Below are 12,812 nucleotides of genomic sequence, written 5' to 3' on the forward strand. Positions count from 1 at the left end.
TTCAAATCTACCTGTCATATTTGTTAATGTCTAGGTAAATTTGATGATTTTATGTTTTATTAACTATTTTATGTTTCCGTGCAACACTTAATGAATGTGACTGACTAATTAACCTCTACACATCTGGTATATGCTTTAAAGTTGCCACTTTGCCCATTTGTTAAATAAACGTTGGAATCTGTCTGAAGACTCTTGATTTCATGTCTAATCTTGATTTTATGTACATTAACACCATACAATAGCATTATGTGTTTGCACTGAAAAGAATACTTTATTAATAACACTTAAAGGATTAAAACAACACCAGGGGTGTTAAATACCCCAGAGTGTAAAATTTGAACAACAATTGCAAGTGTAACAATTCACACTCGGAGTGTAATTTTTCTACACTGTAAGGTGCTATATTAACACTAAAAATGGTGTACTTTTAACACTAGACAGATTGGGACCATATATGATCTTCAGCAGTGCTAAAATTGACACTTGTGTTAAACTGACACTGCGGTTTTTTATTGTGTAATTTTTGAAACCGCCATTTGCCAGTTTAACAGCTCTAAATTTTCTCCTATAATGCCTGATGAGGTTAGAAAACACCTGACAAGAGATCAGAGACCATTCCTTCATCCAGAATCACACCTGACCCTTTAGATTCCCAGCTCCATGTTGGTGCTTCTTCTAAGAAAATATGCTATCTGCACTTAGTGTAAATAGAATCTATCACTATTTACACAGTGCAAATAGCCGCTGCCTAATAATAATCAAATTTAAATGAATATTTTTATTTTATTTATTAATAAAATCTTGGCATCAGCTATATATCATTAGACTTCATATAGACATGCTACCGAGGGACACAATTAATGTTTCCTAAGTGAATGTCATGTACAATTTCGATCTTATTTGATCGAATTATTTGATCTGAATGATTTGAAACCCAACGAGACATGGTTTGTTGACATATGAACTGAGGTAACTGCAGTTAACCGCAAACCACCCTGACGAGTTAGTAAACATTTCATACTTGTTCTGTGGGGAGCAGGGCCTGGTCAGATACTGGCACATCGGCAGCAGGAGAAATGCAAACGCGATGGTTGCTAGAACTGTGAAAACAGAAAACAAACACAAAGAATTACGTAAATATTACTCAAGCATATCACAGCGCAGTGACACGGTGCGGCGTATGAACTAGGTCTGTGTGTGAAAAAGGAGTGGTGGAAGGTCATTGGTGTATTTGCGTGCGGCACATACCTGCAGTGCATATGGTGAACACCACCTGAACCGAGTCGAAGAAGAAAAACATGACGAGCAGAGACACAGAGGCTCCGATGGGTAAGAACAGCGCCTGTGTGGAGTCTATGGTCTGAATACCTGTACAAATGCATGAGATGTTTCAGCTTCTCATGATATAGCATACTAACCTACCTATAATGCACTTCACCTTCCATTTCCAGTGTTATTAATGGAGCGGAAGTAATTATAGCGGTTTTTAATCGCTTAGTTGAGGACTCACTGTTGTTGGAGTTGGCATTGTTGAAGGAGCCATTGGCGGTGGGGTTTCCATCCTTGTCCTTCTCCTGGTTCTCACAGTCCATGTTTAATGACCTGTGTGGACAGACACTGTTTACCCACAAACCTCGATTTCTCTGGCCCCTCAGGGAAACAACAGCAGGCAGAACTAGGATGCAGGAGTTTTATACTTGATATTAGAGGTCGACCGATAGTGGATTTTACCGATACCGATAACTAGGTTGGACCCCACTGGCCGATACCGATAGTTTTCAAAATGGATACTGAAAGAAAGCTAGTGCTTTACTATTTTTTTTTTTAAAAAGCATAAGCATAAGCTAAAAACAGTACTGAACCATACTTTGTAAATGAATAAAAATATTAATATTATTTACTATATTGATCATTAAAGTTATTTTATAGTTCGCTAATGTTAAAAGAAACTCTAAAATTTAACAATGTAGCCTATTAGTAGCTAATAGTGAATGTTGAAATGAACACTAACAAGGAACGATACTTCTACAGTTTTCATTAATGCTACGAATGGACTCTTATTGTTAAGTGTTACCATTTAATTTTAACAATCATGCTTAAAAATATTCCAAAAGGCCATAGCTTTAAAATATGGATATTGTATGTGTACTAACACACTTTATTTGCTTCTATTTTTTAACACTTGATGATTATCTAATTCCAAAAAAAAAGTTAGTCACACACCGGGCAAAAGCGCTGCGTCTAGGAGAACTCAGAGGTATCACACACACACACACACACACACAAACCAGACGCTTTGTGTTCAATTCAAGTGGCGGTCTAAAACAATTTATTTACATTTATTTAAAATCACCAAAAGGACATAAGTTTGCATCAAGAATGAACAATGTGGCATAAATTAATTTGAAGTTCGGTGTTTAAAAAAACAAAGCAAGCGGAAAGAGAAAGCGCGATCTATTACAGCTCTCTACATGAAGCAGACAGACTTTATTAGTGCCACAGAAAGACAAACGTTTTGCTGAAAAATGCACAATACATAATTTATAGCCTAGGGTGAAGTCATTATGTACATTCACAACGATTTGGGACAAATATAATGTAATTTAATAGAGAACTATGTGAATGGCGCTCTGTTCCGTGGCAGGCTTTTCTGTCGGCTGTATTTAAATGCGCGTCTGGAGTTTCCTGCTCTGTGCAGCGCGCAGTGTCACATGTCAAAATAAACAACACGTGCTGTCAGTGATTTCTGCCTCTAGAGGCCGCTCGCGTACTGTATAATGCCAGCGGACCCTTCTCAGCCACTCCAGCAACGGTTGCAAACTGGAAAACTATCGGCATGGATTTTTGCGGCAATCAACTATCGGTGCCGATTAATCGGCAAAACCGATGAATCGGTCGACCTCTACTTGATATTATTGGTTTTGACAAGTCACAGACAGCATATATAATTTAAAGCGAATGAAAGATTGTGATGTCTTTTTAATGTCATACTGTTTTAGCCACATCTAACTTTTCCTCTCTCTTTTTTACATACCAGAAGGAACACTGAAAGAAAAAATGTAAAACATTAGTAAGATTTTTTATTTTATTTTGAAAGATGCCTTTTATGCTCATCAAAATACAGTAAAAATGGTAATTCGGTCTGGGCGATATGGCCCCCCCCAAAAATAAATTAATAAAAATGTTCATATCAGTCAATACCGATAAATATCATGATAATTTCAAATGTTTAAAGGCAGATTTCTGCTCCTAAGCGAAAGCTGTTGAAATCATACCATTAAGTGTAGTTTTAAACTGCTCTTTATGGTCAAAACTTCATGTTCTTCACGTTTTTTAATTCTTTGCATTTGTCCAGAACAAAATACTTCTTAACAGAAATATAAATTTCCTAGTTTGTATCATGTTCAAATGAGTGATATTGTTTCAAACCATGAAACAGGTTTGTGTTGGCTGACTTTGATGAAGCATATCTTCAGCACAGTTTGCAGTGCAGGCTGCATTTTTAATAACATTAAATGTTTTTGTCTCTTAGAAATGCACATTTGACAGTAGTTTGAGTTGACAGTAGTAGTAACTTGACTAAAATTTGGAAACTAAACATTACCGATTATTAATTTATAATTATAAGCCATACTTAACATTTCAACAAGCTAACATACCAGCTAAATAACTCGAGATATTTAGTGACATTTTATGACATTCAATTCAACAATGCTCAGAACAATAACAGAACACCACATGATTATGGTTGTACATGTAAAACACCCACATGATCTACAAATACAAGATTTTGGTTCCAGGTCTGCAGCGGAAGAGATGAGAGCTTACCTGAAGCTGCCATAGACGATGAGAAGGATGGAGATGAGAAATGTTGACACCTGGCTGGAGTCGACAAGGGAGTAAGCCCTGAAAAGACAAAGACAAAATTATTGTATGCCACAACAAAAAAACAAGACGAAAGGTGCCAGGACGGATATGTCGTATAACAGACACAAAGATCGTCACCCTGTGTGACTCTTCCTGTTTCAAACTATTCACGCCCTTGTGAACTCAAGCCATCAGTTATTGATGCAAGTGTGCGGGTGAAACATGAATCAAAGCTCAGTCTAGTCCAGTTGTTACAGAGCAGTGTATGAGAAACGTCTCGAGTTACGGCATTCTCACCCTCCCCGAGCTCGGCCGAGCGTCTTTTGAGACCTGCGTTTGCCTTTTGTAAATAACAAGCTTTTAGAGAAAGAGGTCAGGCTGTACGCTGAGGTGACTCTTAAAATATGATTACAGAGAGCGAGTGACAGTTTGTTTGCTGGATAGATAATGTGCGGCTGCGACCAAAAGCAGACTTGATTGTGTGCATTTATGAAGTATGTATGAATAAGAGCAAGAAAAAGTAGGACGGAGCACTGACCTTATCCTCAAACGACACTCTTTACTATGGACAACAAATGGCTTGAAGAAAAACTCATTAGCAGTCACATAGAAGCCTAACCTCGGCTCTGTACGTAATGATCCTGAAACACAGGACAGACCTATACAGGGTTCCAGACTAACATTAGCCGCGTTTCCACTGTCGGGCCAAAAGCGGGTGTGCTAGTGCGTGCCAGGACCAGTCATGTTTCCACTGTCACTTCCGAGGCTTGATCGGGCCTCATCGGTGCTTCCTTGGGGCAACGACCAGGGTTTTTTGGCCCGCCGAATACCTTGGGCCAAAGCGGGCCAGCTGGGGCTGGAGGAGTGGTTATGAACAAAGGCAGTTTCTCTGCGTCTGCAGAGCATCAGCGTCGCAGATCATTTCATATAGTTACCGGTGATAACACCAGCATTAAGGACTGTTAAAATAATTTTAGCTCAAAACTTACTTTCAGACATTGACATTTTGAAATAACTTCTGTTTGAGATCCAATGAGGATTATGATCACCATACAAGGGAGATATATTTATAAGCGATGAAAAGACTATGCACGTTAAACATTACCAGAAAGAAATCAGACAAATCATATAGGCAAATCACAATCGTGTATTTATTTGAATAACATTTTCTCTGTCAGTAAGTCTAGTCTCTTTATGCCTGACTGGCTCCACGTCATAAAATATATCACAATCATAGTTTTTGTTCAGGAGCTCCCCCTACTACACAGGTCATATTTTTGTTGGGAAATTAGGGCTGCACGATATATCGTTTCAGCATCGATATCACAATATGCACATCCACGATAGTCACGTCGCATGTGCGATTTTTAGTATACTGATCGTTTTCGCGACATATCACGTTGCGCCGCCCCGCGTTGTCTACACTGGACGCGACAAAGTGACCGTTGCAAATCCTTTAAACTTTGTGTCAGTACGTCATAAACAGAACGCGGCAGCAGTTTACTGTCAGGGATTTGTCGTGTCACGCCGGGCTGCATCCAGCGTAGACAGCATCACTGCTTATAATGAGTTCTATAGTATTTTGTTGTGCTGCGCCGCTCGCGTCCGGTGTAGACACAGTGAGAGCCACACAGATGTACGTGAGCACTGAATTCTGTTCACTGCATCTATTTGTGCCTGAAATGACACATACGCACGAAACTATCAAAATGCATGTCTCTGCAAGTATCCTTGTAAACAGTTGCTTATGGCTTAGGTGAAGGTAAACAATTGATAAAGAAAATGGATAGTATATTGGTTCACAAGAGTTTAATGTTCCTAAGGCTTTCTTTGTCATGAATGTTAAATCAAACAACAAAACAGAGAAAAATCACTTTTGTAGCTTTAACACAGATTTAATTTATACAGTGAAGACTATGCAGTATTTTACATTTGATTATTCAACCAGTATGCCTGAATACCGTTAGACTTACCAGAAAAATATAAAAGCACTGTTTATTTACTTTATATCTTTGTTATATTATATTTATCCATGTTTGTAATTTATTTATTTTTCTATGCTGATTTACTCACCTACAAAATCACCCCAATCATTGATTATTTTTTTCCAAATAGAGCTTTTCAAGTCATCTGGTGTTTTTTTTTTTTGCATATCGCAATATATAAATCGCAGAAATACAAAATATCATAATGGGGGTTTTTCCCCAATATCGTGCAGCCCTATGGGAAATGATCATTATTTCTAAATGTGATGTGTACTGTCATTACAAATCAGCAAACAGACGCGACTGATGTGCGTCCTCTTTCTTTTGTGAATAACGGAAAATGCCACTTTATTTCTGTGTGATTATTTGCAATCCTAACAAATTAAGTCATTATGATTAATATATCAATAATAATGCATAATATGTATATTATAATTCATTATAATATAATGTTTACTATTGTCCTTTTGCATTGACACACTATTTTCCTATTTGATAATGTAAAGCTGCTTTGACACAATCTGTATTGTTAAAAGCGCCATAGAAATAAAGGTGACTATTATTGTAAAACTGGTAAAACATTGATGCTTTTGGATGTAAATCTTTAAGTAAACAACAAAAATGTAAACCACTGGCCATTCGTTTTCTGACTCTTTGTTGGTGAAATGATGGGGTTGCGTGAGAGGCGTGTAAAGGGCGAGTTTTAGTGAAGCGCAGTGGAGCTTCTGGCTCGATGGTGGAAACGCATCATGACTTTGGACTCTGTGCTACAGGTCCGAGGCTATAAGCCCTGCCCGGCCCGGCCCGTTGAAAGCACTGGCCCGACAGTGGAAAAGCGACCATTTGAAAGCAGTGGCACTTGTGCCAAGCTCTATAGACCTCTTGTACTAGGGCTGCACGATTAATCGAATGCGATTGTCATGCGCATCTTGTCAGTAAAGCCGGTTCTGTGATTAGTAGTAAAACTCCATTACCTGCTTTCAGATGGAGCAGCATTTACTACACCAAGTCATAGTTCACTTACAAACTATGCAAAATCGTGTTCATTATCGCAGACGATGTTTGCGCAGCTTCTCAGTGAACTACGGCTCTGTGTAATAAATGCTGCTCCATCTGAAAGCATGTGAAAATACCACATTTAATAACATGTTCTTACTCCTAAACTCACTTCATAACATCAGTCGAGTGTTTGAAATAAATTCTTCTGTGAGATGATGTGGTGAAGTTCTTAAACAGAATAATTAAGGCATGCAATAGAGCTTGACAACCGACGTCACTGCGCAGTGCATTCTGGGGCATAAACAAGAGGGCGCCGCCATATTGTGAGGCCACATCGGGCGAGACTTAAAACAACCACATGAAAAACAATGTTGAAAAGTCGATTAAAAGAACAAAATGTACTACACAGAGACAAACTTCTAACGGACGCAAGAAAACGGTACCTGGAAAAGATGGCCAACCACCCGCACCTATATTTTTGCCTGATTTTGATTTAGATAACCGCACCCGATCGTCACATCCAGGGTTCATTTACGGTCATGAAAAACCTGGAAAAGTCATGGAATTTTAAAACAGCAATTTCCAGGCCTGTAAAAATTTGGAAAAATAAATAAACCCAGAAAGTTTTGTAAGTGTCATGTTTCACAATTCTATGTACAGTAGAATTATGCTAATCAGGTCCTGAATTTCAGTGTGGGATTGCGCATATATTCCCGCAGCTTTTGACTTTAAAATGAGGGAAATTCCTGCAAAACATTTATTCAATATAGCGTGTAGGTTAGATGAATAAATAAACTCACACAACCAGTCATTTGAAAACAGCGTGAGTGATTCAATTGTACCGCATCTTCTCTCTTTGACCTTCTCTTCACATCGGCGCATTTAGTGCTGCAGCACGCTGTGATTCAAGACTTTAGCTCGCGTTTTGGTACAGTTGACAGAATTGTCAAATGCCTAATTGTTGCATCGTCACAGAAATGTATTATTTGCACGTCTTTTTAAGTCTTTCTGTACTCGTGCGCTCCAGAGGCGCTTTTCTGTGTGATGCAGTCACATCCAAAGCGTGCGCGAACAAACAAACACAGCTGGTTGCGCTTAAGTGGACAAATACACACAAAATAACGTCAAAATGGTCGTCCTGGCGAGCATCCTCATCAGCATTGTCGGTTTTGTCTTAAGTTGCGAAAGAATACATATGCGTTTAAGTATTGGATCCGTGAAACAGGTCTTGTGACAGCAGCCTAATAAAGATGTGCCGTCTGTCATTAATGTTAATCAAACAACAAAAGACAGAAGAAATCCCTCACTGCTCTTGACTAAATAATGTTTTGTTGAATAACTTTGTTGATTTACAGTTTATTCAATTTCTGTATCCTATTTAAAACACGTTCATATTACAACTACCTCGACGCGTCGCAACAAGTGGCCTCACAAAATGGCAATATTTCCCATCAGCCACCGCGGCGCTAGAGCAGTAACGTCACGCCCCCATCCCCTATATTTCCTAGTATTCCAAGCAGTGATAAAGGTTGTGTCGATTAGCATTGCATTTCCTGGATTTCTTCTGTGGGGTGTATTTGAAGTTTCCACGTGAGAGCACCCTCTGGCCTTCGGATGGAGATTTATTACTGATCACAGAACCATGCTTCAATGAAAGATACGCATGACAATTGCAGCTTCTGCCTAATTGCGATTTATAGAGTAAAACTAGGGCTGTGCGATATGACGATATATATCGGATGGACGAAATAAAGTCTATCGTTTCATATTATGTTCTATCGTTTATTTCGTGGTGTCACAAAATACATTGTTTACGGTAATACTTTTTAATCAGTTGGATGACTGCGATCTTTACACACCACCACGGGGCGTGAAGGGGAGACAGAACCAGGTGGAGAACGACCAGAACAAAACGAGGAGCTCGTTCCTAAACGAGGGACTACATCTGTAGCATGGGCACGCGTTTTTAAGCACTGCCGTTTTAAAACAACCGATTTTAAGCCGTTGAAACACAAACAACAGAGCTATATGCGTGCGCCATCTCTGTTTCTATGTGAGAGGGCCGCGCCTTTTTTTTTTTTTTTGGCACTTTATTGACTTTGAACGATTACATAAACACTTATATGCGTCAGAATCCCTGTCTTGGCAAGTATCCTCAAAGACAGCGATTTAGGTCTTAAGAGAGAGGAAACAGCTAAAAGAGAAAACGCATATGCAACAGTATATTGGATCCGGACTTCGGACTTAAAGGTGAAGTTGTCCAATATTCGTTCTGTCTGCCATTCATATTAATCATAGCACATTGCTAGAAAATCTCTCACTTTTGTAACTTTAATAAGAAGAAATAATTTGATAGATATATATATATAAAATACACGTTAATTATATCTATCATAGATAGATAGATATAATTAACACAGTGAAGACTAATTAATTTACACAATGTATGTAGCGCGTCTTATTTATTTTAGTTTTTTGTCCTGCTGCTTGCAATTAGTTTCTTATACTTATTTCATCACTGACTGTTTATTTATTTTCAGTGAGCTTGAGTTTTTATTTTTTGTCTTTTTAGGCTTGTATTAGTTTGATATTGGTGACAAGGATTATGAAAATTCTATGGTATCAAAGATTGTAATATCATAAAAACCTTTTTAAAAGAAAAAAAATTACTATATCGTGATATATATCATTAACGTGATATAAAATTAGTCATATCGTGATATAAGATTTTGGTCATATCGCCCACCCCCAAGTAAAACTATCAAATATAGTTAAGACTCTTATTAAAATTAACCATTGGTCTCTAAAGTAGGATGAAGTAGTGAATATATAGTTTCTATTGTTATGTTATGAAAACCAGGAGCCTAAACACATTTAGTATAAGGGTCAAAGACGATGCGTCCAATTTTAGTGTCCATATCAAATTAAATTTACAAAAGATTTCTTTATTAAAAAAAAAAAAAAAAAAAAAAAAAGGAAAACATCTTAATTGCAAGTAAAGTGTTTAATGTTTCAAGTACATTTTTGTGAAATGTCAAAATATGCATAAGATAAATGTTACTTTTTCATTCAGTGTAACAGATTTGTGTAAAAATGAAACACTTATTCTGACTTGAACTTAATAAAATACATTAAAGAATAAGTGATCATTCAAAATTTTATTATTTTTTAATGATTAAAAACAGCCCGTTGCCAAACCTATTGGTCTGAAGCATAGATTGCAAAGATTGATAATGTAAAATGACAGTTTATTAGTTTTTGGGGCTGCACTGTGATTCTTTTAATGTCATCTAATGATTCTGGTTGTAAATATGCCTGACAAGATTTAGTATATGAACTAGGCCTATTGTTACATTGAATGACATATTCTTTATTTTTTGTTAATTAAACAGGACACAATCCAATGTTTTCATGCTTGAAAACCTTTTCGTCTTAAATACAAATGCACAAAACCCACTATAGCCGAATAACAAAAAAAATATTTCAATTCCGTAACTCATTAATACGTCCACAATCAATAATATTATAAAATTAGACATGAATGTTCCCACATTTCTGCCACAAGACAAATAGCTATGGTTCTAGTGTTACTAAAAAGCCTTACTGAAAAGCCGTCTGGATCATTGTGGCACAGTTTTTTCTGTTTCAGTTTGTTGAGAATGTCAGCGCTGATTCATCTGGCTTTAAACTAGTTTAAAACACCAAGACATTAGTGCTTTGTGGAGAAATCTGCAGTGAACCCGAACACTTTTTACTGGATCTCACAGCGCTGTATAATACTGGTCACGTGGTTGAGACCGGTCAGCGAGTAAACGCATCTGCTCTATGCTTGCGCTGCAATGTTTTTTTGGCCTGAGCTGATGGTCCGTGTGGTACAGTTCAAATGTGTAAGCCTTTTCATTCCATATCTGGCCCATTTGCTCTTTAACGTTTCTCATATGCAACATATAACAGCGATTATCAGTTAGTCAAACGGTTGTGGTACCAGTATGAACTCTATAATAAGTCACATCAACAAGAAAAAAAGGGTGCAAAATCACAGTCCAGAAACATACATATATTCAAACTGTAAGGGGATGAAAAGCGAGGCGAAGATGACAAAGGGTGTTTGTGGACGCGGCTCAAAGACAGGCGTGAGGAATGTGTACAGGCCCTCTGAGGGCCGTCTGGCCCCTAAAACCCTATAAAACTGCTCAACTGAGCTCTGACCGCCACAATGTTTCAGAATCACAAGAGCCCACTGGGAAAGAAAACCGCACATGTAAGACCTAAATGTGGTTATTGAGCAATTTCTATTAAGAAACGACTTTATTATCTTGAATTCCTGAGGTTAAATAGACTATTTACATAATTAGTGGTGTTTGCTAAGGCAAGCAAAGACTTGCATGAAAGAAAGGGCCTGACTAGAATATTATAGAGACTTGGGGTGGCTCTTTCCACTTAGGCTAGTAAGCCACCACCTAGAAACCACCCAGAAACACCCTAGCAACTTAGAACCTACATAATCCCACTTAGAGTTCCTTCTGCAGCATGTTTTTATTCTATATTCACAAAATCTTAAGTGTGGTGAGACCTTCAAGGGGAAATACAAATAGACAACATTTTTAAAAAAAAATACTCCGCAACAAACAATAATTCAATGGAAGCCTATTGTGGTCAAATTTTAAACGTTATTATGCAAGCATATTCAAACATTTTAAAAGCTTTTGAAGTTTATATGTTATTATATTAATGGCAAATGAAAGAAAACAAGTGTACTAGTTTTGAATATACATACTTTATACACGCACATCAGGGTCAGAAAATAACTTTTCAATTAAAAGGCAAATATTTTCTAGGGGCACATTTTATTATTAACTTATCAAATCTGTTGTATTTGTGTTGGCTTATGTCAAATACTTAAATGTGATCAATTAATTCAATCAATCAATCAATCAGAAAAGTACAGGCTGTTACCAATAAAATGTAATCAGCATCAGCCAAAGCCATCTTTAAGCCCCGTTCACACCAAGAACGATAACCACAAAGATAACTATAAAGATGACGCTATTAGCGTCCACACCAGCGAACAATATTGTCTGTTTATTCTAAGCGCACCCTCGTATGCTGCTTTAAATTCTCGAGCTCGTTATAGCAGGATGGATTTTGATTGGGTGTCAATGTTTGTATCGCTCATCAGCTGAAAAAAAAAAAAATGTTCTGAAAGTGATTCTAACCATATCTTTATCGTTATCTTTATATTAGTGCAAATTATGTAAACAAAAACTTTTATTTTTGCATGCGATTAATCATGATTAATCGTTCGACAGCACTACTTTATAGTTATCGTCCTTGGTGTGAACAGGCCTTTACACTACAAAAGTAGCGCATAAAAGGCATCTGACACGGTATTTATGTTTAATGTTGTTTAGAAAAGGAATTAATGTATTAATTTCATAATGTTATGAGATTAATTTTTAACATCCTATAAAGCATATCAATAGTAAAAACAGGAAATGTTAGCATAAAGTCATTGTTGATTATTGCCCATGATGTTCTAATAATGATTATTGATGTTGATTACGAGAATACAAGTTTAATTTCTGACCCTTTTTATCTTGAATTTGGTGGGTATTTTTGTTAATTTTGGACTCATTTTTCACTAAACACTCAATTTCTGACCTTGACATTCAGAAAGGCAGATATTTCAAATATAATAATACAAACGAGAATACTCAAAAGACATCATACAAACTGTGTGAAAGATTTAAGGTCCAAAAGCATGTCCAGTGTTTCCCACAGACTTGGACTCTATTTGTGGTGGCATATATGCAAATTCATTCTCTGCCAGCAGGAGGCGCTTTTAGAGTGCAGAGAAATAGCTGTTTCCCCGGTAACGCTGTACACAAAGCAGAGCTCTGCTTACAAACGCTGCTTTATCAGACATTACATGCAAGATGAAATGAAAATGACATCCAAAAT

The 12,812-nt window shown here is 37.2% G+C and overlaps 1 protein-coding gene across 1 annotated transcript in view; it reads right to left on the minus strand.

Moving 5' to 3' along the window:
* Positions 1–12,812, minus strand: part of sppl3 (signal peptide peptidase 3) — a 43,195-nt gene that overhangs the window by 19,112 nt on the left and 11,271 nt on the right. The window contains exons 2-5 of the mRNA XM_058789585.1: positions 3,829–3,906; positions 1,511–1,602; positions 1,249–1,368; positions 1,022–1,100 (exon numbers count right to left, since the gene is read on the minus strand). Of these exons, the coding sequence (XP_058645568.1) occupies positions 1,022–1,100; positions 1,249–1,368; positions 1,511–1,602; positions 3,829–3,906 (369 nt within the window). The remainder of the gene's footprint in view (positions 1–1,021; positions 1,101–1,248; positions 1,369–1,510; positions 1,603–3,828; positions 3,907–12,812) is intronic.

Source organism: Onychostoma macrolepis, chromosome 10 (assembly GCF_012432095.1).
Source record: "Onychostoma macrolepis isolate SWU-2019 chromosome 10, ASM1243209v1, whole genome shotgun sequence".
NCBI lineage: Eukaryota > Metazoa > Chordata > Actinopteri > Cypriniformes > Cyprinidae > Onychostoma > Onychostoma macrolepis.